The following is a 27,118-nucleotide window of genomic DNA, read 5'->3' on the forward strand; positions in this document are numbered from 1 at the left end:
AAAGGATCATTAGAAGTTAACCAAGCCCTGGCTGATGTAGTTCAGTGGATTGAGCGTGGGCCTGCGAACCAAAGGATCAAGGTTCGATTCCCAGTCAGGGCACATGCCTGGGTTGCAGGCCAGTTCCCAGCAGGGGACGCACGAGAGGCAACCTCACATTGATATGTCTCTCCCTCTCTCCTTCCTTTCCCCTCTAAAAGATAAATAAATAAGATCTTAAAAAGAAAAAAAAAAGAAGTTAACCATAACATGCAGCAACAGAATCCAGTGGAGGGAGGAGCATGGCAGGTTCAAGTCTGAGAGCTGATACTGGGGCTCGGGGTGGGGAACCAGTTAACCAGGACACTGACTGTCAGACTAGGATACCTGGGCTCTAGCTTGTGAACAAATGAGGAACCACTGTAGGCAGATGTTTGGTCAGACTTGTGATTCTAAATGGAGGATGCTGGGGACACAAAAGACTGGAGGGAATCAGTAGTCTGCGGCAAAAAACACAAATATGAGGACAGGGATGAAGAAGAGGAGGGCATGGAAGCCAAAAATATTTAGGAGGTAGAATTGATGGGGCCAGGATGCAGATAGAAAGTATGGGGAGGAGTCAGAGATGATGCCCAGGATTCCAGCTGGGGTGATGGGATCCAGAGTGGACAACCTCGGGTGGTGGGTGGGACAGGAAATGTTGGTTTCACCGTACAGGTGGAGAACTAAGCCTCAGAGAGTTAGAGCACACCCAAATCAGGGCTCAGACTGTGTGTCTGTGTGTTCAGCCCTTGGGGATACAATATAGCCTTCCCTGCTCCTGTGGGGAGGCTGCTAGCTCAGAATCTTCATGCCTAGGCCAGCTGTGAAGCCAAGCTACTAGTGTCTGAATCCCTTTCCCCTATAACAGAATTTATTCACCTCTCAGGCCCTGGCTTTCTAAAGTGGAGAGGTTGAGAAATAATTGGAACAGAAGGACCTGGCTCATAAGGCTTTGAATCTTTCAAGACTGTCAGGTCCCCACTAAGTCTTTTGCTGGCTCTCCCTTCAGAGGTGCCATCTTTTTTCTTTTTTTTTTAAAGATTTTATTTATTTATTTATCTTTAGAGGGGAAGGAGAGAGGGAGAGAAACATCAATGTATGGTTGCCTTTTGTGCATCCCCTGCTGGTAGTTAGCCTGCAAGGAACCGGCCTGCAACCCAGGCATGTGCCCTGACTGGGAATCGAACCGCGATCGTCTGGTTCGCAGGCCCACGCTCAATCCACTGAGCTACGCCAGCCAGGGCCCAGAGGTGCCATCTTTAAATGCTCATATAAGCTAGGACTCAATCATAGTCCCTGCAGTAGCACTTAAACTTTAATGTACACACAAATCACATGCAGATTGTTAAAATGTAGATTCTGACTAAGCAGGTCTAGGCATGGGCCTGAGATTCTGCATTTCTAATAAGCTCCCAGATGATAGCAATACTGCTGGCCTACTGACCACACTTTGAAAAGCCCAGCCTCTTGGTTCTCCAAACTTTCTCCAAAGTAATGTTTCCCAAATTTATCCTTATAATCCAGACTCCTCTCCAGAACTCCAACTTCTAATTGCAACTTAGTCGACAGTTTTCTTTGGATATTTAAAGGCATCTCCCAAAGGGTTCTCAAACCAGCTCCTCCCCAATTTCTCCCTCAGTGCTCACTTGCTTAAGTAAAAAATCTAGAAGATATCCATGAATCTCCTTTTTCTCTTAGTCTCTACACCCAAACTGCCAGCAATTACTATCTGCTTGACTTCCAAAGCATATCCTGACTTTGTTCACTCCCATCTCCATTCCCACCACCCTAGTCCAGGCCACCTCATTTCGTCTGAGCTACTGCAGTAAGCCACTGACCTGGTCTCCCTGCCCACCCTTTCCTCCCCATCAATTCTCTACTTATTAGAGTGATCTTTTAGAAATGTAAATCAAATCATGTCACTCTCCTGCTTCAGTTCTTTTGATACTTGCATCTCACTTAGAATTAAACCTGAACTCTTTACTCTGGGCCTACAAAGCCCAGCATGAGTGACCCCTGCCCTCCTTTCCAACTTCATCTTGTGCTGACCCCTGATCCTGACATCACAGCTACATAGGCTTCTCTTTTGGTCCTGAGCATGCCCAGATTGTTTCCTCCCTGAGGCCTTTGTCCCAACACTGCCCTCTGCTCCCTGGTCTTCACTGACCTCTTCATCATTCAGATCTTAGCTTCTGGTCATGTCTCCAGGGAGGTATTTACTGATCACCCTATTTCTCACCCCAATCTATCTGTGCATGTTCTATCAGTAGTTGACCTTGGTTTAGTAACTGTCCGTTTTCCTACTAAGAGGTAAGACACATGAAAACGATGACCTTGTTTTCTACTTGGTTCACCAGTGTCTAAAGCAGGGCCACAATAGGTACTCAAGAGAAATTTTATTGTGTAAGGCAATGTCATTTCTTCTCTGAGACTCAGTTTTTCCACCTATAAAACAGGGATAATAATAGTATCTACCTCACAGGGTTCAGATTAAATGAGATACACACACAAGGCTCAGGCACAGTGCCTGGCACTTGGTCACTGGTAGCTAATAATTCCATTCCTGTTATCAACAGCATAATGGAATCCCCTGGCAGGAATATTACGGCGGAGGTGGTGGGACTCCCACGTGCTCCCCAGTGACTTGAGCTGTAAGCACCAGGACTACTTGGCCCTCATCCATTACTTGTCTGTCACTGCCAAAGTCCTTACCGCCTCATAGCAGAGAGAGGGCAAATTCAGGTATGAAAAGTGGAGGCAAGTGTGCTTCAACTCAACTGTAAGTTTATTAGAAGGCCATGAATAGATGAACCCTGAGTTACCAGCTGAGGAGAAAATGAAAAAAAAAAAAAAAAAAAAGCCCCTGACCCTCCTGACCCACCCCAGAGGCCTCCTACGAATTCTGTCCTGTGGCAGACTCCAACAGAAGTCAGTTAAAAAGTGCATTCCAGATGCTCCTCTGGGAGCAGCCCAACTTAACTGCAGGGGACCCACTGGAGGGGCTGATGTGGATGCTGGTGCCTGGAGCTGGGAGCCCTTGGAGCCTTGGTCCTCTCCTCTAGCAGGAAGTGGTTCCAGACCCTCCAGCAGAACAGTACGGAAAAGGAGCTGACTGGAGATAGAGCAAGTTCTGCTAAACAACCAAGGGCTCTGGAAGTTGATGCTGGACTGCCTCGGAGGTGGGTGCAGATGGCTACAGAAAGCCAACCATGGGGTTCCCAGGGTAGGACCCCAAAGCTGCTCTAAGGAGTCTTAGCCACAGAGAGCCCTAGTGTGACTCAGTGTTGCTCCTGGGGCTGCACTGGCTACTTCTGCTCCCAGAAAGGCAAATGGATCTTGTAGAAATCCATGGTGGTTGATGTCATTTTTCCTTTAAAAAGGTAAGTTTGTACAGTGAATTGATTTCAACCAGCAGAGCCTGAGCTGAGAAGAGTCTGTTCTTGGGAAGAAGGCACTTCTCACACCCTCACTGGGGTGATCTGGGCTGGCTGCTTCCTGGGCCCCTTGGGGCTCTGCTCCCTCTGGCCCTGACTCAGGCCTGCTTTCTCCAGGAAGTGTGCCGCCTCCACTGAGCTAGCACTGCCCTGCAGCCTAGATGCCCTGGCCTCTCACAGGGTGGTGGATGGCAGCTTCCTCACCCGCCGCTGGGCCAGGATAGATGACTCAATGGGCTTCAGCTGAGGGGTAGGCTTGGAGCTGTTGAGTGCAGAGTAGGTAGCTGCCATGGCTCCCTAGGAGAGAAGGTAAGAGGTCAGTCAGTTCATGATGGTGGGAAGTATAGGTAGGAGTGGGGACATTGTGTTTCAGGGCCAGACCAGCTCCCCCCAGCATTTCACAGCCCACCCAGCCCCCTGTTAATGTAGCCTTGGTGGTCCTTCATGGTCTTGTCTCCTACATCAGAATGAAAGCTTCAGAAGTAAGGGGCTGTGTCCCCAGTGGACTGGAGGCCTTTGAGTATACTGTTGACACCACACTCAATTCTGCATGTTAGACTGGGGCTCCAGGACAGACAGACATGGCATCTCCTAGCTCAACCACTCCAAGTCCTTGACCATGGAACCTTGGCCTAGGACCCCAGATGCCCGGAGCCTGGGGTGGCCATACCTTCACAAGTTGTAGGTCTTGGTGGGACAGCTGGCTCTGGGGAAGCTTGTCTTTCTGAGTGATCCATGGATGCTGCAGGACCTGCTTAGCTGTGAGGCGCTGATGGGGATCCACGTGCAGCATCTTGGACACCAGGTCCTGGGGACACAACCGTCAAGGGGGTTGGTAAGAGGGCCCAGCAGGGGAGCAGAGAGTTGTGTCTCACTGATGGGAAATGGGCAAGGCAACCATTTCCTACCAGCTTCTGCTGCCTAAACTCTGGCAGAGCTTCTCCCTGTGATCCATTCCCCACATTACTCCAGGGCCTCCCTGGGCACAGGACCTTCTTTGGGAGTTCTTCCCAGAATACCCTTTCCTTTCTCTTTCACCTTCTAGAAGCCAGACAGAAAGGTGAGAAGAACATAAGGTACGGGGTCAGGCAGACTTAGGTTCAAAACCTGATTCTCCTGCTCATCAGCTGAGTATCCTGGGCCATTTACTTCAACTCTTTGAGCCTCAGTTTCCCCTCTAAGAAACAGAAATAACAATGATACCTGCCTCATAAGGCTGATGTAAGGTAGTACTATTCATTAAAGGCTCAACCTAGTGTCCAGCACAGAGGTTCCCATAACTGGAAATTTGCTAGTATTGAATGTGCAAATGTACCCTCCTCAGAAAAGGCCTCTCTGCTTGGCATGGTCAGTAGTGCTACTCTGTACCTCCACTGCCCATACTCCTGCCCAGGAAGACCCATCTCTCTCTGCTGCCTGGCATCTCTGTTCCCTGTATGTAAGCCTATACCCCCACACACACTAAATTCCCACAAGGCATAGTCACATCCCTCTGTGCCCTGCAGGCCCAGAACATGGGAAGGGTCAGTGAATGATTATCCAGTTGTCCAAACAAGGTGAGGGGGCAGCCTACCTGGGAATTTTCCACTTGGAGAAAGGAGATTTCAGGTCATCTGTTCATAATTTGCTGAAAAACCCAGCAATGGTACCCTGCCTCCCCATCCCAAATGATCTGGGTCCAGGCCTCACAGACTAACCTTGGCTGTCTCTGAAACTGTGTTCCAATTTCCCCCACTGAGGGTAAACTTCCCACTGCCGATCCGGGTCAGGATTTCCTCTGGTGTGTCATTGGGTCCATTGGCAAATGGAGTGTATCTGGAGAAAAGTCCACCTAGTCTGAGTATACCTTCTAGCCTCCATTCTGGGGCTAGAGGTAGGGGGCCATGTCTCCCCCTTCAGACTGGGAGCTCCCAAGGGCAGCATCTATTTCCTCAAGGTGAAGCATACAAAGATAGGGCCATGTCCCTATCTTTAGACCTTCCTGAGGCAAGGCTAATTGTCTCCCATCAGACAAGCACCACCCCAGCCTACACATTAGGGCTGGAGGAAAGGGCAAATGTACTGGGAGGAGGCCCAGGCCAATGGGGCACTTACCCTGCCAGCATGGTATACAGCAGAATGCCCAGGCTCCAGATGTCACAGCCCTCATCGTAGCCCTGGCGCTTCAGCACCTGGCAGGAAGGAAGACAGGAGAGTGGTCAGTCTGAGGGCCAGTGGCAAGTGGCCCCAAATGCTTACCTGCTATTCCCCGAAGGGTAGGATATGTGTCCCAGTCAAAAGCTGGATCCTCCCTCAGTACCAGGGCCAAGGCCACACAGATTGCTCATCCTCACTTGCAGCTGAGGCCAGGCCACTCACCTCAGGTGCAACAAAGTTGGCAGTGTAGCAAGGTGTCATGAGGAGCCCATTCTCAGCCCGCAGCTGCTTGGCGAAGCCAAAGTCACAAATGCGCAGGCACTCGGGGTTCCCAGATTCATCTACATACAGGATGTTGCTGGGTTTGAGGTCCCTGTGTACAACCTGGGAACAGAAAGCTGGTCAATTCTCAATGTGGGCAGACTGCTATGGCTCAGATCAATGCCCAGGATGAGAGTAGGAAGATGGGCCCAGAGAGAGGGAGAAAAGGAAGCAGAATCTGAAAGGAGGGGAAGGGACTGAAATGGGGCCTTTAATGCTGCTGGTACTGCCCACTTGAAATCTCCATGTCATTGTCTATGGGCCAGCTCCAACTTCACCTATCCACACTCAACTCCTATTTCTCCTCTCAAATCTGTTCATTACACAGTCTTACCTAATGGCAACTCCATCCTTCCAAATGCTTGGGTCAAAATCTTAAGAGAAATTTTTGTTTGCTTATATTCCTCAACCAATCAATCAGAAAGCTCTATTGGCTCTACCATGCAAGTAGATCCAGAATCCATCCACTGCTCAGCCCCTGTACTGGCAGCACTCTGATCTTACCCCCTACCATCCCACCCCTGGATTTCGGCAAACAGATCATAATTGGTCTTCCTGCTTCACCCTCAACTCCTATGGTCTTTTCTAAACATAGCAGATAGAACAGTTCTGTTAAATGTAAGTCAGATCACGTTACCCTAGCTAGAAACCCTCTAAGGCTTCCCCTCTTAAGAGCAAAAGTCCATATAATGGCCTAAGGGGCACCACATGATCTCTCCCCTGCTCCTCGCCAGTATCTCTTACACTTCCTGGTCTAGCTACACCAGCTTCTTTGCTCTTCCTCCCACATGCCATGCACACTTCTGCCTCCAGACCTCCTTCTCGAAGACTCTTCCCTCAGGCATCTACCTGGCTCATTCTCTGTTTCTTGTAGGTCTCAGCTTGCATGTCACCTTATCAGCGAGATCTGGACCACTCCATATAAAACAGCAATCACCAAGGAGTGCTCCTTGGTTTCCTTCCCTTGCTTTACTTTAATCCATAGCATTTACTATCATTTGACATAATATTTACCTAATTGTTTTCTGAATCTACCTACCATAATGTAAGTTCCATGAAAGTTTTGGTCACTGCTATATCCCAGCCTTTAAAAAGTTCCTACCACATAGTAGATATTCAAGAAATATTTGTTGAATGAATGGGATAGTGATACTTACTATTGAGGCCTTAAGCAAATGACTTTTTTCTACCCCCCCATTTGCTTATCTGTAAACTGGGGGCTGGATCACTTCACTTTTCATCCTCCCCCCTCCCTCTGTATGGTTCTATTCAGCCACTCCTCTAACTACCACCTGATTATTGACAACTCAGGTCTCTGGCCCTAGCCTGGACCTTTCCTGAGTGTAGGCTCCTATAGGTGCTTACCAGATGGCAACCACTGAATATTCCATAGACTCTCCTCACACCTAACACAACCCAGTCTAAACTCATACTCTCACTCCTGCTCCTGCTCCTGAGAACTAATGGTACCTTCCTTGGCATTGTCAAAAATCTTCAATGGCTCTCTTTACCTACAAGTTAAAGCCCAAAGTCCCCATCCTGGTGTGGGAGGCTCAGCTATCCGTTCTAAGTTCATTGTCCACTGTATCCCTCAAATGTCCCAAGCTCGGACCAGTGAGGGCTCCTTTAGCCATAAACAGCCCTATCTGCCTGTGAAATGCCTGCTCACTTCCAGCACTTAGCACTTAGCACAGAGCTAAGTGAACTCTGCTCAGTGAATGAATGAATCACACCTCCAAAACATGTAAGCCCTTGGAGGTTAGATGCACTGAGTCTTGTAGATTAGTTGGCTTTATGAGATGGTCCTTTCATGTCTCAATTGAGTCCTGAACCCTCTAGCACAGGGATCCCTAAGCCCCAGTCTATGGCCTGTTAGGAACTGGCTGCACAGCAGGAGGTGAGTGGCTGGCGAGCCTGTTAGGAATGGAAAAATCGTCTTCCATGCAAATGATCCCGGATACCAAAAAGTTTGGGGACTGCTGGTCTAGCAGATGTCACCGGTGAGCAAATTGGAGGGTAAATATGACCCAGGATAGTCCACCTCTACAGAGAGAGAAAAGTGTCAGTTAGATGAGGAGAAAGGCCTACACTGGCAGGGCTGTCCTGGCGATGCTATGAATTGCATCCACAGGGAACTGCCTCCTGGGCAATCAATGCCTGATGAGCCTCTAGGGCTCTCTCCTTCTAGCCCAAAGGACAAGCCCAGGCCCTTGAGAATGTAGACTCTTCTCTCCTCCCTGCGGAGGGCGAAGCCAAGCTTACCAGATGTCAGGGATGCTCAGCTTGGCTGAGGAAATCAACCATGCTGGACAAATGATCATTCTGGTTTACAAAGTACTGTCCCAACCATGCTCTCTTTGGGACCCATTTTACCTTGGTGGTATGCAGTGCAGGGACCACAGGCTCTATTTTATAGAGAAGGAAACCAAGGCAATGAGAGGAGAATTGACTTACTTGTGTAAGTAAAAAGCAGAGGTAAGACTTGATCCCAGCTCTGACCTTAATTCCAGTCTTTCTAGTTTAGGGTAGCACAGATGACACTTTTGGGAAACAGGGATATGAAAGTTTTCAGCACAATATAGAGAAACAACAAACTCCTACAGGGAACTATGGCTCACCATGGCAGGTAGCCCCATAAGTGACTGATACCTGTCCCCTAGGTCATATGTGGGGAAAGGGGGGAGTATATTCTCACATCTCACCACACTGAAAAGTGCAATAGGCTGGGCAAACAATGAGTGAAGCAAGGCTGAATGGGAGCCATACCAACAAGTCTAAAGAGATATCTGTTACTTACTCCAGCTTACAGTCACCACGTAACAACTCAGGCCTAGGTTCTAAAAGCAGTCGCATTACCAAACCAAAGCAAACTCCAAACAGAAAAACACCCCACATATTGTAGGCCAAATGCAGACAGAGTCATTAGGCAGAGTTGTGATTTCAGTCAAGAGTCAGGCAGGCCAAGGTGTGAATCCTGGCTTTACCAGATGTAGCTGTGTGACGTTGGGCATGCCATTAACCTCCCTTGCCCTTGGTTTTCTCATTTGTAAAGTGAGGCTGGTAATAGTGCTGAGCCTCCAGGGTTGCAGAAACACAGTTGTTTACCAGGAATATTTAGCAGTAGGCTTAGGAAATGGCAGCTGCTGTCATAGTAACCCCAGCAGCACTCCCTGGGGCTGAACCCCACCATCATGATAAATGTTAAGATACAGTGACTACTTGCCAAGTGCACTTAAAAATTAGAGGGTAAGAAGGGCAGGTGCTGCCCACAGCAGTATCTGATCACACACAGTTAGGGACATAGACTCTGGAGCCATAGTAGCTATAAGACTTTTACTTAAGCTCCAGGAGCCTCAGTACCCTCACTTACAAAATGAAGACAAAGACAATACCTGCTTCATAGGTTCGTTGGAATAATTAAATGAGTTTGAATGTAAGTGCTTACAACTCTGTCTAGCATGTAGAGAGTGCTATGTAGTGCCACCTGTCACTAGCAGCAACAGCATCTCTGTCATCACCAGCATCACTGGAGGATGTGCATTGAGGTGCCCATGACCAGCCAGAAAATAAAAAGATGACCTTCTTGCCCTGGCTGGTGTAGCTCAGTGGATTGAGCACGGGCCTGCAAACCACAAGATTGCGGTTCTATTCCCAGTCAGGGCACATGCCTGGGTTGCAGACCAGTTCCCAGCGGGGAACTCACGAGAGGCAACCATACATAATATATTTCTCTCCTTCTCTCCTTCCCTTCCCCTCTAAAGATAAATAAATAAAGTCTTAAAAAAAAAAAGATGACCTTCTTTTATGTAAATCTTCTGTTAAACAGAGAAGGCAAGGTGTGACTTTCTATTGAGTTCTCAAACAGGCTGTCCCTGGCATGCTGGGGTCCTTACAGAAACCATATGAGGGAAGCTAGAGACTTAAAAGGGTTCCACGTGTTAAACAAAGAACTCTTGCAAAAGAGGAGGAAAAAGGCAGACAACCCAATTTTCAAAGATGAACAAAGGACTTGAACAGGCATTTCATAAAAGAGGCTGTCCAAAGGTCAATAAACACGAAGAGGTGCTCAACTTCACTAAGCCATCAGAGAAATCCAAATTAAAGCCACTATACAATACCACCTCACATCTACCAGAATGGCTATGATTAAAAAGATGGAAAATAACAAGTTTTGGCGAGTACCAGAACTCTCACATGCTTCTGGTGGAAGTGTAAATTGGAAAAATTTTGGAAAACTGTTTGGCAACATCTACTGAAAATGAACATACATACACTGTGACAAAGCAATTCCAGGGCTAGGTGTACACCCAACATTAAAACGTACATATATTCATCAAACAACAAGTACTAGAATGTCACAACAGCATTATTTATCACAGTCAAAAACTGGTACATAACAACCCAATGTCTACTAGCAGTAGAATGGACAATTAAATTGTGGCCTGTTCACCCTGGCTGGTATGGCTCAGTGGATTGAGCACCGGCCTGCAAATAAAAGGATCACTGGTTTGATTCCCAGTCAGGGCACATACCTGGGTTGTAGGCTGGGTCCCCAGTTGGGGGTGTGCAAGAGGCAACCACACATCAATGTTTCTCTCCCTCTCTTCCTCTCTCCCTCCTCTTCTCTCTAAAAATCTCTTTTAAAAAATATTTTATTTATTTATTTCTTAGAGAGAAGGGAAGTAAGGGAGAAAGAAAGGGAGAGAAACATTGGCCCACAACCCAGGCATGTGTCCTGACTGGGAACCGAACCCACAACCCTTTGGTTTGCAGGCCAGTGCTCAATCCACTGAGCCACACCAGCCAGGGCTCAAAAATCTTAAAAAACAAAAACAAAAACAATTGTGGTCTGTTCATACAGTAGAAACTATACATCAAGAATGAAAAAACTGCAGCTACACTACAAAGTAGATTTCAGAGAATGTTGAGTGGCAAGAGCCAGACAGACATAAAAGAGCACGTTTGTATAAAATTTAAAGATATGCAAAACTAATCTAAGCTATTAGAAGTTAGCTTAGAGCCCTGGCTGGTGTGGCTCAGTGGATTCAACGCAGGCCTGCGAACCAAAGGGTTACTGGTTCAAGTCCCAGTCTAGGGCACATGCCTCAGTTGCAGGCCAGGGCCCCAGTACGGGGCGTGTGAGAGGCAACCACACATTGATGTTTCTTTCTCTCCCTTTCTTTCTCCCTCCCCTCCCTTCTCTACAAATAAATAAAGCCTTTAAAAAAAGTTAGCTTAGAATGATTATTAGGGAGGAAGCAGGGATAGGAAGGGGCACAAAGGGATTTGGGGAAACCTGAAATATTTCATGCCTTGATATGGGTACTGGTTATATTGGTGCATTCACTTTTTCAAATTTATTGACTTGTACATATTGATTATGTTTAAATGATACTTCAATAAAAAGATATAGGCGATCTCAGTGGACCCTGCTCCCAGTTACCCTTTTCCCATCCCTTGCTTCATATGGGAGTACCAACTTCTGGACCACAGATACTGCCAGTGTGTAATCAGCCCAGAGAATCTCCCTCCATATTTGGACTCAACAAAAACTTCCCATTTCCTCATCATCTGCCCCTGGTTTTTGGAAAGGGCCAGAAGCTTTGGAGACCCATAGACTCCTGGCTTTGAGAAAGAGACAATTTTCTCCCCTAACACTCCTGCCAAGTGGTGGTCTGTGCTTGGATCTAGTCGGGGAGTCCACTACTTTGGAAGCAGTTTCCACTCTAGAAAGTCCCTCCTTGTTCTGACCCACTGAAACTCACTGCTTCAGCCCTGTCTTCTAAATTTTGGGGGGTAACTTTAGTACCTACCTGAGAACAAAACAGGGAAAGGAAACAAATTTACCATCTGACCTGACATATTTAAATATTAGTTTGTTGAACCTGGCCATTTAAAAAAAAAACAAAACCACTTCAAACATGACCATAACAGTACACGTGGTAACCAAACTGAAGTTCTGGTTATGAGGTATACTTCTTTTTTATAGAAGCATCCCCCCTAATAAGTTAGAATCAGACATTGACATCTTTTGCAAACCCTAATAACTGATTCAGGCAAAGATCCTAGGGGGATGGAATCATTCTGTAAGATGTTGTTGAGGATCTTTACCATTAGTCCCACCCACCGCCTGCCACCTGTTCACCCATCCCTGGACTGTTACCACCTGACATGATCAATGACTAATGGGGGCAACGTGACATGGCACTTTGGTTGCATGAAGTACATCCCATGAAGTAGTCTTTAGCTCCTCACTCTCAAAAAGAAGCTAAAGCTGAATCTAAGTGAGATGTTAGAGCACTTGAAGTTTACGGAAAATATAGGTAATAGAGAAACAATTAAAATGATGCCATAAGGGCCAAGATGGAGGCATAGGTGGAAACACTGCGCCTTCTCCCACAACCAAGTTTGAATACAACAAAGGTTTGGAGAACAAAGACACAGCCAAAGAACAGAAAATTGAATTATACAGAAGTCCAACAACAACAAACCATTCAACCGGGACAGTAAGAGGGGCGGAGCCAGCAGCGGAGCAGGGTGGGCAGGAAAGATCCCCCTAGGCACGCAGGCATTCCGGACCCAGTCAGGGTGTGGGGCAGACTGACTGCGGTCCCACATTCGAGCACAGTGAGACGGACCGCGCAGGCCCCAGCGGGCCAACCCAGTGGTGGAGGGCTGACGACGGTGGCACATTAGTGTGCAGTGCGACGAAACACGCGGGCCCCGGTGACAGTGGCAGCTGTGGCACCTGTGGCGGCGGCGGCAGCGGCGAGAGGCGGCAGACGCAACCGCCATTGCTCCTCTTTGGCCCCGCCCCCACATACAGCATCACAACCCAGCGACTGAGTTGCCTGTCCTGGTGAACACCTAGGGCTCCAATCCTGATATGTAACAGGCACCAACAGTTCAAAAGATGGCTCAAAAAGAACTCAGAGCCCCAGAGCCCATAACTCTAAGTGACCAAGAGATTGCCAGCCTCTCAGATGCACAGTTCAAGACTCTGTTTATCAGGATGCTCACAGAACTGGTTGATTATAGTCATGAATTAGAGGAACATATGAAGGCTAAACTAATTGAAATGAAGGGAGATGCACAGGAAACCAATAGTGATGGAAAGGAAACTGGGACTCAAATCAATGGAATGGACCAGAAAGAAGAACGAAACATCCAACCAGAAAAGAATGAAGAAATGAGAATTCCAAAAAATGAGGAGAGGCTTAGGAACCTCCAGGACATCTTTAAACGTTCCAACATCCGGATTATAGGGGTACCAGAAGGGGGAAAGAAACAGCCACGAGTGGAAAATTTATTTGAACAAATAATAAAGGAGAACTTCCCCAGTCTGGCAAAGGAAATAGACTTCCAGGAAATCCAGAAAGCTCAGAGAGTCCCAAAGAAGTTGGACCCAAGAAGGAACACACCAAGGCACATCATCATTACATTACCCAAGATTAAAATGAAGGAGAGAATCCTGGAAGCAGCAAGAGATAAGGGGACCTACAAAGGAGTACCCATCAGACTGTCAGTGGATTTCTCAAAAGACACCTTACAGGCAAGAGGGGGCTGGAAAGAAGTATTCCAAGTCATGAAATCCAAAGACCTACATCCAAGATTGCTTTATCCAGCAAAGCTTTCATTTAGAATGGAAGGGCAGATAAAGTGCTTCTCAGATAAGGTCAAGTTCAAGGAGTTCATCATCACCAAGCCCTTATTATATCAAATGCTAAAGGGACTTATATAAGAAAAAGAAGATGAAAAATATGAACAGTGAATGGACAGCAAACTCACAGTTATTAACAACCACGCCTAAAACAAAAGCAAACCAAGAGGACAGCTAGATCAGGAGTGGAACCATAGAAATGAAGAACACATGGAGGGTTAGCAAGAGGGGAGTGGGAGGAAGAGAAGAATGGAGAAGGTACAGAAAATAGCATAGACAGTAGGTAGAAAATAGATAGGGGGGAGGGCAAGAATAGTAGGGGAAATATAGAATCTAAAGAACTTGAGACACGTGGTTATAAACTAAGGGAGGGAGAATGGTGGGGGAGGGAGTGTGCGGGTGGAGGGGAATGAAGGGGGGAATAGAACAACTGTAATGGTATAATCAATAAAATATATATTAAAAAAATGATGCCATGAGGAAACAGACACATTCCGTATAAGAACTGACCTCTTCAATAAGGCAGTGGCGTAAGGCCCTGGCCGGTGTGGCTCAGCTGACTGGAGCACTGTCCCATAAACCAAAAGCTTACAGGTTCAGTTCCTGGTTGGGGGCACACATCTAGGTTGCAGGTTCAGTCCCCAGGTGAGGCACGTGCCAGAGACAACTGATCAATATTTCTCTTCCTCTCTCTCCCTCCCTTCCTCTCTCTCTAGAGTCAATAAGCATATCCTTGGGTCATGATAAAACAGAAAATAAATAAATGAAAATAAATTTAAAAAAAGAAGGTGAGATTTTATTCTGGAGGTTACATGGATGCCCACATTTAACAAAACTCATCAAATTGTATACCTAAGATCTACTTTGTGCAAATTTTACTGCAACTTTATTTTTTAAAGATTTTATTTATTTATTTTTAGAGAGGAGGGAAAGGAGGGAGAACGAGAGGGAAAGAAACATCAATGTGTGGTTATCTTTCATGTGGCCCCCACTGGGGACCTGGCCCGCAACCCAGGAATGTGCCCTGACTGGGAATCGAACCGGCAACCCTTTGATTTGAAGCCCATGCTCAAACCACTGAGCTACACCAGCTGGGGCTTACTGCAATTTTAGAAAAGAGACTTAAGGAATATAATGAGTGAATAGAGGGTGTGAACCTTGCAGAGATTGATTCCAATAAACCAATCATAAAAAGATATTTTTGAAGGACAATCAATAGGGGAATGCGTCTATTGACAAGATACTATATGAAAACAAGTAACCATTAATTTTTTAGGTGTTATGAAAGAAAATGTTTACTTTCTTTAGTTACAGATATATAACAAAGATGCTATGAGGTCTGAGATATGCTTTAAAATACTTTAATTATATGTAGTTCTAAGTCAAGTGTCATAAAATTTGCAAATTCCTTTCAAATGTACCCATAAAAAATTATACATATATATAGAGAGAGAGACAGAAACAAAGAGACAAACAGAAAGAGAAACAAAGCAAATGTGGCAGGCTGTGAAGATTTGGTGAATCTACGAGAGGAATGATTTTTATTGTAGCATTCTTTTAATTTTTTTATAGGTTTGAGCTTTTTTGTCAATAAAAAAGTTAGGAAAAATACATCAGCAACAAGAAAGAAAGAGAAAGAGAAAAAGGGAAGGAAGGGTAAGAAAAAGCTTGATAATTCTTAAATCCAAGTGATGGAGATCTGGGGGTTCATCATCTATTCTAGTTTTGTATAACCTTGAAAATTTTCATAAGAAAAAGTTAATTTTAGCCCTGGCTGATGTCGCTCAGTGGATTGAGTGCTGGCCTGTGAACCAAAGGGTCACCAGTTTGATTCCCAGTCAGGGCACATACCTGAGTTGCAGGCCAGGTGCCCAGTAGGGGGGCACAAGAGAGGAAACCACACACTGATGTTTCCCTCTCCTTCTTCTTCCCTCCTCCCCTCTCTAAATAAATAAATAAATAAATAAATAAATAAATATTTTTAAAAAAACAAAAAGTTAATTTTTTAAAAAGGCATAGCAATAATCTGGTCCTATTTCCCCCTAATGTTTCCGTGGCATCTTCCATTGGCCTGCACTGGATCACAGTGCCTTCCCAGTGCAGCACCTCACTGCATCCCTCCTTCATGGGTGGAGGTCTTGCTATTGGAAGTTTATAGATGACAGGTGAGAGAGTATCAGAGAGGTACGACTTTCCCAACCTCTCACACAGGACTTGAACACAGCCAGTCAGTCGGATTCCAGAGCCTACATTCTTAACTCCCATAATATCTGACTGGTAGCCCTTAAAACATCTCCTCTAGAAACTCATGCTAACTGTTTTGGCTTCAATACACTATAAGGAAATTTTCCACCTCTGCCTTGTGCAATGATAAAAGCCAAGTTCTACTGTCTGGACATGCTCTTCTTCTGTAGCACCTGTTGTGTTTCCAGCATTTCCTCCTACATCTACTTCCTCTGCCCTAGTAGCTGAACTCACAGCCAAATTCACCTCCCTGAAGCACCACTAAGTGCCCCACAGTGACTCTGCTGCTTCCTAACTCAAAAACCCACTTTCTGCCTGTAGCTGCCCATCCAAATTCCTCATTCACACATCCTGGCTCAATTCTTCCCTGACTGTGTTATCTTGGGCAAGTAACCTCACATCTCTGAGCCTCAGTCTTCTTATCTGTAAAGTGGGCCAGTAACAGCACCACAGAGTTTTGTGAAAATCAATTAAGATAATGTAAGGAAAGAACATAGCAGGTGCCTAGCACATAGTAGGTACTGAATAAATGTTGCTTTTCACAATGTGGCCTTGTCTTCTCCTTCCTCCCTCCCTCTCTTCCATCCATCCACTCACCATCTTCCACCCTTAGCCTCCCCTCTGTCTGGTTGTTGAAGATGGCCACTGCCTGGGCCAGTCCACAGCTCATGAGTTTTGCTGATGGTATGACCCTCCCATTCAGTGCCTCCTACATCAGACTTACCCCCTGGGAGTGCAGATATTCTACAGTCTTGCTGATGGTGTGCAGGACAAAACTGGCCTCCCTCTCTGAGAAGAACTTCTGCCGTAGGATCTTGTCCAGCAGCTCCCCACCCCGCATCAGCTCTGTCACCAAGTACACGTGTTTGCCATCATCATATACCTGCCAAAGACATTACCATCAGGTCCCTCCCCTCAATGTCAAGCCTGGTCCCCTTAGTCACCAGTTCACCAGGCCAGGAAAGAATGATACAAGCTCAGGCACATGTTCTGCTCTGTGCTTCAGTGGCTCTGATGGGGCCTTCGCATGTTTAGGCCTTTATCCTCCCTTGACAGGATACTAGTACTTGTCCCCTGATGGAGGTCTCCTGGGGTACAGCCAGACCAGAGGCACCAGGGTCCTTCCTCTCCCATGAGCAGAGCAAGATCAATAGTCAAAGGAATGGCAGCCCTGAGACAAATCCTAGAGTCAAGTGCCTTAGTCTCTACCCCATTTCCCCCCACTATGACTCACATCTTTTAGAGTAATGATGTTGGGGTGCTGCCCATACCGCAGAAGAATCTCAATCTCTTCTGAGGGATCCCGCTTGCTCTTGTCGATGACCTGAGGAAAAGGGTGCATGTGACAGGGTCAGAGAAGCAGTCTCCGGAGTCCCTCTCTGACATGCAGCCCACACTGCAGAGCCTAGGGTCCAGGCAAACACCTTCATGTATCCACAGAGCCTCAGGCATCAACCCTCCTCACCAAAGAGCAAAGGCTACATTGGCTTCCCCCCAGCCCAGCAGCCATGGCAGATGCATGGTTGGAGGCCCACCTTGACAGCATACTCCATGTTGGTGGCCTTGTGGACACAGCGCTTGCACACGGAATAGGAGCCCACACCAATCGTCTCCTTTACCACGTAGCCATCACTAAAAACCAGGTTCTTCCCGTGTAGTTGCTGCAGAGACCATGAGGTGAGGTGGGGCTGATCCTCTGCTTTAGAATGCAGGGAAACTTCCCCAGCACCCAAGGCTTTGGCTCAATGGAGATGGCACCAAGCAGGAACCAGGAGGCCTGGGGTAGAATGCTGGCTGTGTGACCTTAGGTAAGGACCTGCCCTTCTCTGAACCTGTATGATGGACACACTTGCTGGCCCCCACCCTGCAGTCAGAGGATAGTGAAGTAGACAGGCTTGAGGGACACAGGAACCTGAGCTAGGTCCCAGCTGTCACTTACTGTGGCCTTGGGCAAGTTGCCTTCCCTTTCTTGGGTGTCACAACCTACCTCATAAGGTGTCTCAAGGTCCTGAGACATTAACAACATCAAATTCTTCTATAATGCTTAGTGTGTAGCACTATTCTAAGCACTTTCTATTAGGTAACCACACGTACTACAGACAGCCTTGATTTATGCTTGTTGCTCTCACATCCAGTTTGGTTTAACATTTGTCCTGGACAAAGATGTCCCAGTTGAGCCCTGGCTGGGTGGCTCAGTTGGTTGGAGTGTCATCCTATACACTAAAAGGTTGCCAATGTTTCCCTTTCACAATGGTGTCTCTCCTCTCTTTCCCTGCTCTCTCTAAAATCGATGGAAATATCCTCAGGTAAGGATTAAAAAAATTCCCAGCTGGATAATAAATTACAGTCACATTAACTTTACACATATTAACTTATACAATCCTCACAACCTATGGGAAACTTTTGTCATCACCCTCATTTATAGATGAGGAAACTGAGGCAGCAGGAGGGTAAGTGTCTCAATCAAAGTCCCTCACCTTAGAAACTCTGAATCCAAGCAATGAGCTCCCGAGTCTATATTCTTGACACTCAATTCTAAATTTTCCACAGAGCCAGGGAAGTTGAACATGGGGGAAAAGTGTGAGGAGACATGAGCCCCCGCTACCCATCCCTGTTGGGAACTTGACAGCCACCCCCCAGCACCAGCAACCTGGGCACCCTCTTGCACCTAACCAGGTTCTACAATGTTCTTGGATGTGCCAGAAAATTTACATCCATGTTCTTATTCCTGTTTTACAAATGGGGAAACTGAGGTCCAAGGAGGTTTGGAGGCACAATGAGCTACAAGGTGGCAATCAGGGTTTGAACTCAGGTCTGTCCAACTCCAGAGCCTGTGTTCTCAGTCATTCTGCCCATAGCTTCTTGGTGGAAAAGGACAACTAGGCAGCAATTTCCTGGACCCCTCACCTGTACCACTGAGTGCAGTGGTGCTTGCATGGTCCGAGGCTTGCTGTCATCCTCCATCAGACCGGTGGCCACAAAGCTGAAGCCACGGAACAGCTGGTGGGCACCAGCGCTGGGGGGGATGCCTGGGGAATCTACAGGGGTAGGAAAGGGATGTAAGCCTGAGGAGGCGCTCTTGATCCCAAGGTAACCCAGCAAAGGGTGACTACAGGGCTTCTACACTTGCCTCAGCAGCTGGCCATAGTGGGAATTTGGGTAGGACCCCTCATCACAGCCCTTAACTGGCTAATCTGTTCATGTGTGTTTAGACCAGCCCAGCCCTGATACACAAGAATAAAAGACCCCACATCTGGTGTCCAGCCCAGGCCAAAACACTTAATCCCTCCCTGGATGCCTCCTTCTGGCCTCCCTGCCTCAGGTCTCCTCCTTTAGATCCATCTTCTGTGCAGCAGCCAGAGAGATGGTTCCAACCACAAATCTATCCCTATACCCTTCAAACGTTTCCCTCTGCCCACAAGAAAAAGTCCAACTCCTCGGCCTGACAATTGAGGTCCTTTTGATCTTTTAGCCTCCTCTCTCTTGGACTTCTCAGATCCTTAAAGGAGACCCTGAGTCACTGCACATGCTGTTCCCTCTCACTAGATAATGCACTGCTTGTCTATCCTTTGAGGCTCAGCTCACCCATGCTCTGCTCTGACAGGCCTTGCCTGAGGTTGCTCCTCAGCCCCTTGCCCCTATTAAACTGTACTTGTCACACTGCCCAGTAGCTACTTTCATGTCCCTTCCCCCACTGTAGCCTGAGCCATGTGAAGTCAGGGCCTGAGTCTGTCTTGTTCACCGTCAATCCCACCATGGCTGGCACACAGTAGGGAACAGATACATATCTGTCAGATAAATGAAGAAAGATGGGAAAAATGCTTTGGAGAAGTGCTAAGTTCCCTGTCATGAGACATGTGCAAGCCGCAAGAAAAAAGCACCCATTCTGCTAAAACCTTCCTCTCTAGGAGGCCTTCCAGAACCAACTCTCCACCCCCGCCCCACACACAAAAACTGGCCAAAATGTTAAGATTTACCAAGCTTCCTCCCAGAAGCCCCTTCCTTGGCTTCTTACAATGAAAAAAGGGACTCAGTGGGTATACCGCTGAGCCCATATGCCAGGTGAGTACACTGAGGCCTGGCAGTAGAGTAACCAGAGCAGTTTCTCACACTTGCCCCTGACCTGTGGGTGCTGTCACCTCTGCTCTGCCAGATCATCTCCACCTCATTTTGGCTGGGTCAGATTCTTTACCCCTGACGTGAATGTGAGCCTGATGTTTTTGGTCTTTCTAGTGGGCTGGAAGATGCCTGGGGCAGGGGTCCTGACTTTTCTATTGTGGCCTTAACCATCCGCTCACCCCCACCCCCTCACCAGACACAAAGAGCCCATAGAGTCCCAAAGTGGGAGAGTCAGGCAGAACAAGATAGAGACAAAGAGTCAGAGGTCCACCCATATGTCTGCCCACACACCTGGGCCTGCCAGAGTCCTGGCCACCCCCGCATCCCAAGGTGCCCCCAACTCCCTGCTTCCCTCCTATGTGAGCCCAAGACAAATCAGACAAGGGACACACCCTTGGGTGTACGGGATGTGAACTCAGTGTCAAAGTAGAAGGTGTCATCAGGTTGCGCCACAGCTGGCTTGAAGGGTGGCTTGATCTCACGACGGTACAGCTTCTGCAAAGTGGAGTGGGCATTCAGTTCACTATGGCACCCCCACAGACTGTCAGAAGCCCCATGAAGGAGGAGGTGGTAGGCTTGGAGCAGTCTATGCAGACAGGGGCACAATTGCTTGCCCTCCAAAGGCCAGCCCTTGCCTCATAGGTCATGCTGTCACTCTGTTTCATACCTAAGGCATTCATCAGTAAAAGGCCCTCCCACCACAACTGAAACCCTGATGGGGTGACAGACACACTCACATTCCAGTCAATGGTGGAGTAGAAGACATGCCGCTTGATTTCCTCTGCCCCATCAGGGCCGGACCCTGAAAGAGCCCAGATGAGAGGTCTGCAGATGGTTCAAACTCAAGACACCACCGAGCAGCCGCACTGGTCTGAGACCAGCAGCTGGAGCAGTCCACTAGAAGCAAGGGGGATAGGCTGATCCTGCCCCAAATCCACCCAGCCATCACTCTAAGGCCTTTTGCCCACTCAGCATTTTCCACTTTCTGGGGCCTCTTATCGTCAAGCTCCAACATACTGATAAAAGAAGGAAGGCTCAGAGAGGTTAAGCAACATATCTAAGGCCACACAGGACAGCCTGAACTTGTTCCAAGATATGCTGAGGGCCTCTACTTCTCTCCCATGCTAGGCCTCATCTTTGTTATTCTTATCCCACTGCCCTTGTCAGTCACCAGACAGGCTCTCTTTCCATTCACCTCCAAGGATAAACGGGGTTGGTTCATGGTTCATTTGAACACAGGAACCAAGATAAATTGAGCAACTAGTACACACAAGACACATTCATGTGATTTCATTTAATCAACAAAGCTTGAGATCATCCTATCCCACAAACATGAGGACCTGGTGCACCAGGAGGTGAAGTCAACTGCCTTGGGTCACTTAGTTCATAAACAGCACTCATTCATTCAGCAAATGTTTATGGAGGGACTACTGCATGCCAAGCAGTGGGGGAACCTGACATGGGTCTGGGATTGAGACCTGATCCTTCTGACTCCTGAGCTCATGCTCTTCCTCTTGTGCCAGCAGCCTTGGCAGAGGAGCTATGTGGGAGCCTCTGTCCTTGTCCCCAGGGGAAGTGGGGATGACTCAGTTCCTGCCCTCCCCCCTACACACAGGTCACCCCACTGCCCCAAACACCACACATGGAGCCAGAATGCAGGATGGCCAGCAGCATTGTCTGCCCACACAAAGGACAACGGTCCCTTTCAGCCCCAGATGTGGCCCCGTGGCCCGGGCTGCAGCTGTATCCCGCTCGCCTCCCAAGCTAGGGTTGCTTACCGAGCCGATTTGCAGGATTCCGCTTGAATAAGGCCCGCAGGAGGCTCTGGGCTTCCGTGCTCAGAAACTGGGGCATGCCTAGCTTTGCCCTGAAACAGCCCCAGGGTCTCATCAGGGCCAAGCTCTGCCCCCGAGACCCCATTTCCCCTCCCACTTCTGTCCAGGTCTAGTTTCCAGCTCAGTCCAGACAAGCCATCTACTAAGTCACCTTCTGGTATTCCCCTCCCACAGGCCCTGGTGGATAAACAAGGGGCCCTAGAATGCTTCACCCAGAGGAATGTCCCTTTAATGGAGGAATCTGAGGCAGGTTTAGGGTATTATTCTGGACACTTAAACTAGGCTCTGAGGGGACCCTAAGATGTCAGGGAGGAGCTGATGCTTACTTCAGAATCAGTGTCATGGTCTCCTTTCGGTCTTTCCCCTGGAAGGGCAGGGAGCCTGTCAACATCTCAAACTGCAAAAGACAAGGGTCTATTCAGGCTCTAGTCCCCATCTTCTATGTCCCCCATCTCCTCCCACCACGCCACTCAGCTCCCTTCCCAGGATTCTTGCTGGCCTGTTGGAGGTTCACCCGAATCAAGAATTGATTCTCTCTCCCCTCTGTTAGAACACCAGGAGTAATAAGTAATAAGGGCCCAAAGCTGGGGAGGGGCCCAGGCCTGGGCCCAGTCCCAGGCTGGGGGCACCCCAGGTGGGTACAAGCCTGAAATTCTTCCAAGGAAGGAAACTGCAGCTGGGTAGAAGGTGAGGCCAGCTTGGCTATGAGAGGAAAAGAGAGCCTTAGAGACCATCAGTCCTCTGATTGTATAGATGAGGAAACTGAGGCCTGAGGCCTGGGTTGGATACTTTACCCCTGCCTGGGCACTCACCATTAACACCCCATAGGACCACCAATCTGCACTGTGGGTGTGGCCCTGACGGTTGACGACCTCAGGGGCCATGTACTCCACTGTCCCACAGAAGGAATAGGCCTTCTTCTCGTGGTCAATGGCCTCCTTGCTCAGGCCAAAGTCTGCGGCAAAGAGGGAAGAGGGTACATGTTAGGACCCCCCCAACCTTCTTTGCCACCATACCCTGCACAGCCAGCCTCCCTGCCCAGAGGCCTGAGGGCATTACCCTCAGGACATTCAGGAGTAAACTGAGGCCCAGAGAGGCTAGGTAACTTGCACAAGGTTATACAATGGGAAGCTGGGGTTTGAACCCAGGCTGTTCCAAGTCTGGGGCCTCAGCTTTTGATCACTTCTGAGTGCCCAGCACAGACTCTCAGGAAGAACAGATCCCTCAGCATTCAGCCAGGAGCCCATCCTGCCCTTTCCTGGGACTGGAGGGAATGGGTGCCCTTCACTCACCGGTAAGTTTGATGTGGCCCTCCTCATCCAGAAGGATGCTGTAATGGAGAGAGGGGAGTCAGGGCCCCTCAGCTGTGGCTCCTTGATGGGTTTTAGTGACACCATGGGGGCTGTGGGGGTTGGCCCAGAGAAGGCGATCCACCCAGATGCATCTAATGAATGGGTGGGTGAAGCAGGGTGGTGGCAGTGTTGTGCAGGTGTATTGGCTATCTTCTTTGCTCATCTTTGAAATACTGTGTGAGGTAGCTGTATTTTTATTATAGCTGTATCTTAACAATGGGGAAACAAAGGCTTAAGGAGGTTAAGGAACTCCCATTGGTAATGGAGCTAGTAGGTGGTGGAGACAAGGTTTGAATTCAAGTCTAACTCTACAGCCAGATCTCCTGCCAACTTAGCACCTACCCCTGGCTCCCACGTTACCATTTAAGGATATTTACATGTTAAGGAAAATTCTAGAGAGGCCGTATCAAGGAATGACCTTTAAAATGGTAGCATCTCAGGTGTCATACTGGATTAGCAAAAAGGTAGGCAACACACCTTCATGGAGGTGCTTGGCCCTTGGTAATGGTAACACTAGTGATTAGGCAGCCCCCGAAAGTAAGCCTGCCACCACCACTCCACTGTACACACCCATTCATGGAGCAGCCCAAGAAAGATTTTCTTGGGGAGAGTCACAATCACCCTCATTGGTGCACCCCTGTCCTAGAAGAGGCCTCAAGGCCTGCTTCTGTACTCCCCAGGGAGGCCAAGGTGAGGCCGGAGCTTCACTCACTTCTCAGGCTTGAGGTCTCTGTAAATGATGCCCAGGCTATGAAGGTGGTCTAGGCCCAAAGCCAGCTCAGCCAAGTAAAACTTCACGTCCTCCTCTGTGAACATAACCTGCAATAGGCAGGAGGAGACTTCAGTTGGGATTGCCTCTCCTCCAGGAGCTGGGGTACTGGGCAGTCAGCAGCTTCCTATTCCTGACGGTCCAACTTGAGGAGGACCCTTAGAGACTTCAGTGTCATCCACCCTACTCTTTATAAAAGGGTTTGAGGTGTGAAATGACTAATATACATGTCACCCATTGTGGCATTGCTTAGAAACAGCAAAAGGTTGGAAACAGCCCAAGGACTGAGGAGCAGAAGACGGAATAACTGCCTCTCCCTGCATGACGGAGTGCTAGGCAGCCATAAACAGAAAGGAGTTTCCCCATGTTCTGATATGGATTGATCTCTCATACATACTGCCTTGAAAAAAAGCATGGTACGGAACACTATCACAGAATAGTACCTTTTATGCAAAAATGTGGGGGTTGGGCACTGGCTGGTGCGGCTCAGTGAGCTGAGTGCCAACCTGTGAACCAAAAGGTTGCCAGTTCAATTCTCAGTCAGGGCACATGCCTGGGTTGTGGGTCAGTTCCCCAGTTAGCAGTGTGCAAGAGGCAACCAATCGATGTATCTCTTGCACACCACTGTTGCTCTCCCTCTTGTTCTCCCTCCATTCCCTTTTCTCTAAAATAAATAATTTTTTTTTTAAAATGTGGGGGCTTTGCCCTGGCTGGTGTGGCTCAGTGGATTGAGCACTGGCCTGTGAACCAAAGGGTTGCTTGTTCAATTCCCAGTCAGGGCACATGCCTGGGTTGCAGGCCGGGTCCCCAGTAGGGGGCACCTGAGGGGCAACAACACACTGATGTTTCCCTCTCTTTCTTCCACCTTTCCCCCTCTGCCTAAAAATAAATAAATGAAATCTAAAAAAAAATGTGGGGTCTGAGATTCAGAACATATATAAGAGTGTTGTATATTTCCAAAGAGACACAGGAAGCTTAAACAAGTAGGGGTGGAGGGGACTGGGGTAGGCTGAAGATATCTCAATGATCTTTTCCAATCATATAAATGTATTACCAACTCAAACATTAAAATAACATTTAAAAATTTCTAAAGTTTAGTTCTCTTCTAAAGTTTGAATTGTATTAATGGCCCCACTTTTATATCTAGCTGAAATTCTTTTAGGTCAGTTAAAAATCCTTTTGATTAGCACATGGGATATAACATTAAAGTATCTAGCTTTCTGGGTGGATTTGAGCTTCTCCTCATCCTCATCCAGTGGCATCAGATCCAAGGCCTGATCCTCCTTGACCCATCTTAGAGGAAACTCTCAAAGTCTTTGAGAATGTGAACTCTGTCCAGGGTAGGTTCCTGGGTTAGGGACTGCTACACAGGCCTGGGTGGTTTCAGGTCCAGGCCACAGTGGACATGTCCTTCATAGGGCCCTGGGATGGGAGGAACTGTCCTTCCAACTTCATCCTGGGGCCCTCTGGTAGTAGGGTGCCACCTCACCTCTTTGGAGAGCCGTGTGAAGAGGTCCCCGCCACGTAGGAAGTCCAGAATAAGGTAGAGCTTGCCCTCGGTCTGGAAGGCTGAAGAGAGGGGAAAAGGCAATGATATGGTCAGCTGATCCCTGGCCCTCTGTCTCCAGCCCGTTTGACTTGCCAGCCGGGCAACATACAGGGAAGATAGCAGCCCACAGGCAAGGGCAAAGGCTTGCCAGGTAGGGTGGTAACTCAAGGAGGGTCTTTGGTCTCACCATAGTGCAGCTTCACCACAAATGGGTGGTTTACATCAGCCAGGATGTCTCTCTCCATCTTGGTTCGAACACGGTCACGCACTGGCCAGAGGAGAAAGGAGGTCATCAAGAGTCTGGTCACTCCCAAGCCCTGGCTGAGAAGAGTTCTCTTTTCCATCTGCTACTCACATTTCATGGCAGTGCCCAGGGCTGGGCCCTTCGTGCCCTGCCCATCCCTCTGGCCCCATCCCGGGCTATTTAGCCCCGTCAGTCTGAGCAACCTGTGTGCCCACAGCTTTTGCCCCTAGGGCTCCCCCAGGATGCCTTCACAAGCCCTCTCTTGATCTGGCAAGGTGAAAATCCCCAATTCGAGTCTGGAGGTTGGTAGGAACAGTCACTTAGGGAGCTACTTATAAAGGTATATTCCTGGGGCGTCAAATTCAGACTCATAGGTCTGAGCAGACATACTTTTTTTTTTTAAAGAATAAAAGTCCCATCCTGACTGGTGTGGCTCAGTTGGTTGGAGCGTTGTCCTGCAGCAAACCAAAGGGTAGCGGGTTTCCCAGTCAGGGCACGTGCCTGGGTTGCAGGGTTTGGTCCCTGGTCAAGATGTATATAAGAGGCCAATGAGTGATATTTCTCTCTCACATTGATGTTTCTCTCCCTCTGTTTTGCCCATGTTTCTCTCCCTCTGTTTCACCCATGTTTCTCTCCCTCTGTTTCACCCTTCCTTCCCCTCTTCCTAAAAATGAGTAAAAATAGTTTTTGAAAAAAGAGTAAGTCTCTAAGCAAGTCTGATCATCAGCAGTTCTTTCTTTAACTTAGTTTAGGCCTCACCTCCTCCAGGAAGTCTTCTTTAATCCTGCCTAGCTAAGTTAGGGCCCTCTCCCCTACAGTGCTCTGCTTCCCCCTCTATTTTAATGTTTTTGTTTCCCTCACCAAACATGTCAGGGACCGTGCTGGAGTTAACAATTCCACTCACTGTTTCCCAAATACTGTATGCCTTACATTTTCAAACCACCCTTACGATTTTGTCAAGGCAAAGAGTTGCTCCTTCCTGGGGTACCCTTCCTTTCCTATTTTCAGTCTGGAGAACTCCCAACTCATCCTGCAAGGCATTGTTTGACTGGTTACTCCTTATGTGAGCCTATCCCCTGGGAGTCTGCACCCTCTCTTCCCCAGGGCTCCCCAGTCACAGCACTGACTGCACTGCACTGCTGGGTCTGCTCAGCCTTTCCAGTCCCAGCCTGGGAGCCCTTCAAAGCAGGGACCAAGGCTTTTCATCCTTCTCTTCCCCTGTGGCTCCCATCATCACTCCTGGGGAATGACTCCCACCCCCAGAAGGCTGGCCTTGGAAAATCAAAGTTACCTCACCCCACAGACAACCCTTCACAGGCCTATTCTCAGCCATCCCTTACCCTGCACCCCACCTTACTGCAAAGACAGGGTCCATTCACAAGAATGGACCTATAACATCCCCAAGGCCAACATTTCCAATTTTCCCCACCCCCA

The 27,118-nt window shown here is 48.1% G+C and overlaps 1 protein-coding gene across 4 annotated transcripts in view; it reads right to left on the minus strand.

Annotated features, from left to right (window-relative positions):
• Positions 1-2,785: 2,785 nt before the first annotated feature.
• The window catches only part of RPS6KA1 (ribosomal protein S6 kinase A1), a 41,594-nt gene continuing 17,261 nt past the window's right edge, over positions 2,786-27,118 (minus strand). For 3 of the 4 annotated variants that reach the window (XM_037032774.1, XM_037032777.1, XM_037032775.1), the window contains 18 exons: positions 25,628-25,708; positions 25,381-25,460; positions 23,835-23,941; positions 23,063-23,100; positions 22,583-22,725; positions 22,097-22,167; positions 21,714-21,802; positions 20,673-20,737; positions 20,328-20,430; positions 18,724-18,854; positions 17,352-17,477; positions 17,051-17,140; positions 16,541-16,699; positions 5,814-5,975; positions 5,550-5,626; positions 5,153-5,270; positions 4,126-4,263; positions 2,786-3,752 (listed from right to left, as the gene is read on the minus strand). In XM_037032774.1, the coding sequence (XP_036888669.1) occupies positions 3,630-3,752; positions 4,126-4,263; positions 5,153-5,270; positions 5,550-5,626; positions 5,814-5,975; positions 16,541-16,699; positions 17,051-17,140; positions 17,352-17,477; positions 18,724-18,854; positions 20,328-20,430; positions 20,673-20,737; positions 21,714-21,802; positions 22,097-22,167; positions 22,583-22,725; positions 23,063-23,100; positions 23,835-23,941; positions 25,381-25,460; positions 25,628-25,708 (1,901 nt within the window). In that variant the 3' untranslated portion in view covers positions 2,786-3,629. The remainder of the gene's footprint in view (positions 3,753-4,125; positions 4,264-5,152; positions 5,271-5,549; positions 5,627-5,813; positions 5,976-16,540; positions 16,700-17,050; positions 17,141-17,351; positions 17,478-18,723; positions 18,855-20,327; positions 20,431-20,672; positions 20,738-21,713; positions 21,803-22,096; positions 22,168-22,582; positions 22,726-23,062; positions 23,101-23,834; positions 23,942-25,380; positions 25,461-25,627; positions 25,709-27,118) is intronic. The other variant, XM_037032776.1, reaches the window with a different exon arrangement.

Source organism: Sturnira hondurensis, unplaced genomic scaffold, assembly GCF_014824575.4.
Source record: "Sturnira hondurensis isolate 20B ecotype Veracruz unplaced genomic scaffold, ASM1482457v3 Scaffold0021555, whole genome shotgun sequence".
NCBI classification, from domain to species: Eukaryota; Metazoa; Chordata; class Mammalia; order Chiroptera; family Phyllostomidae; genus Sturnira; species Sturnira hondurensis.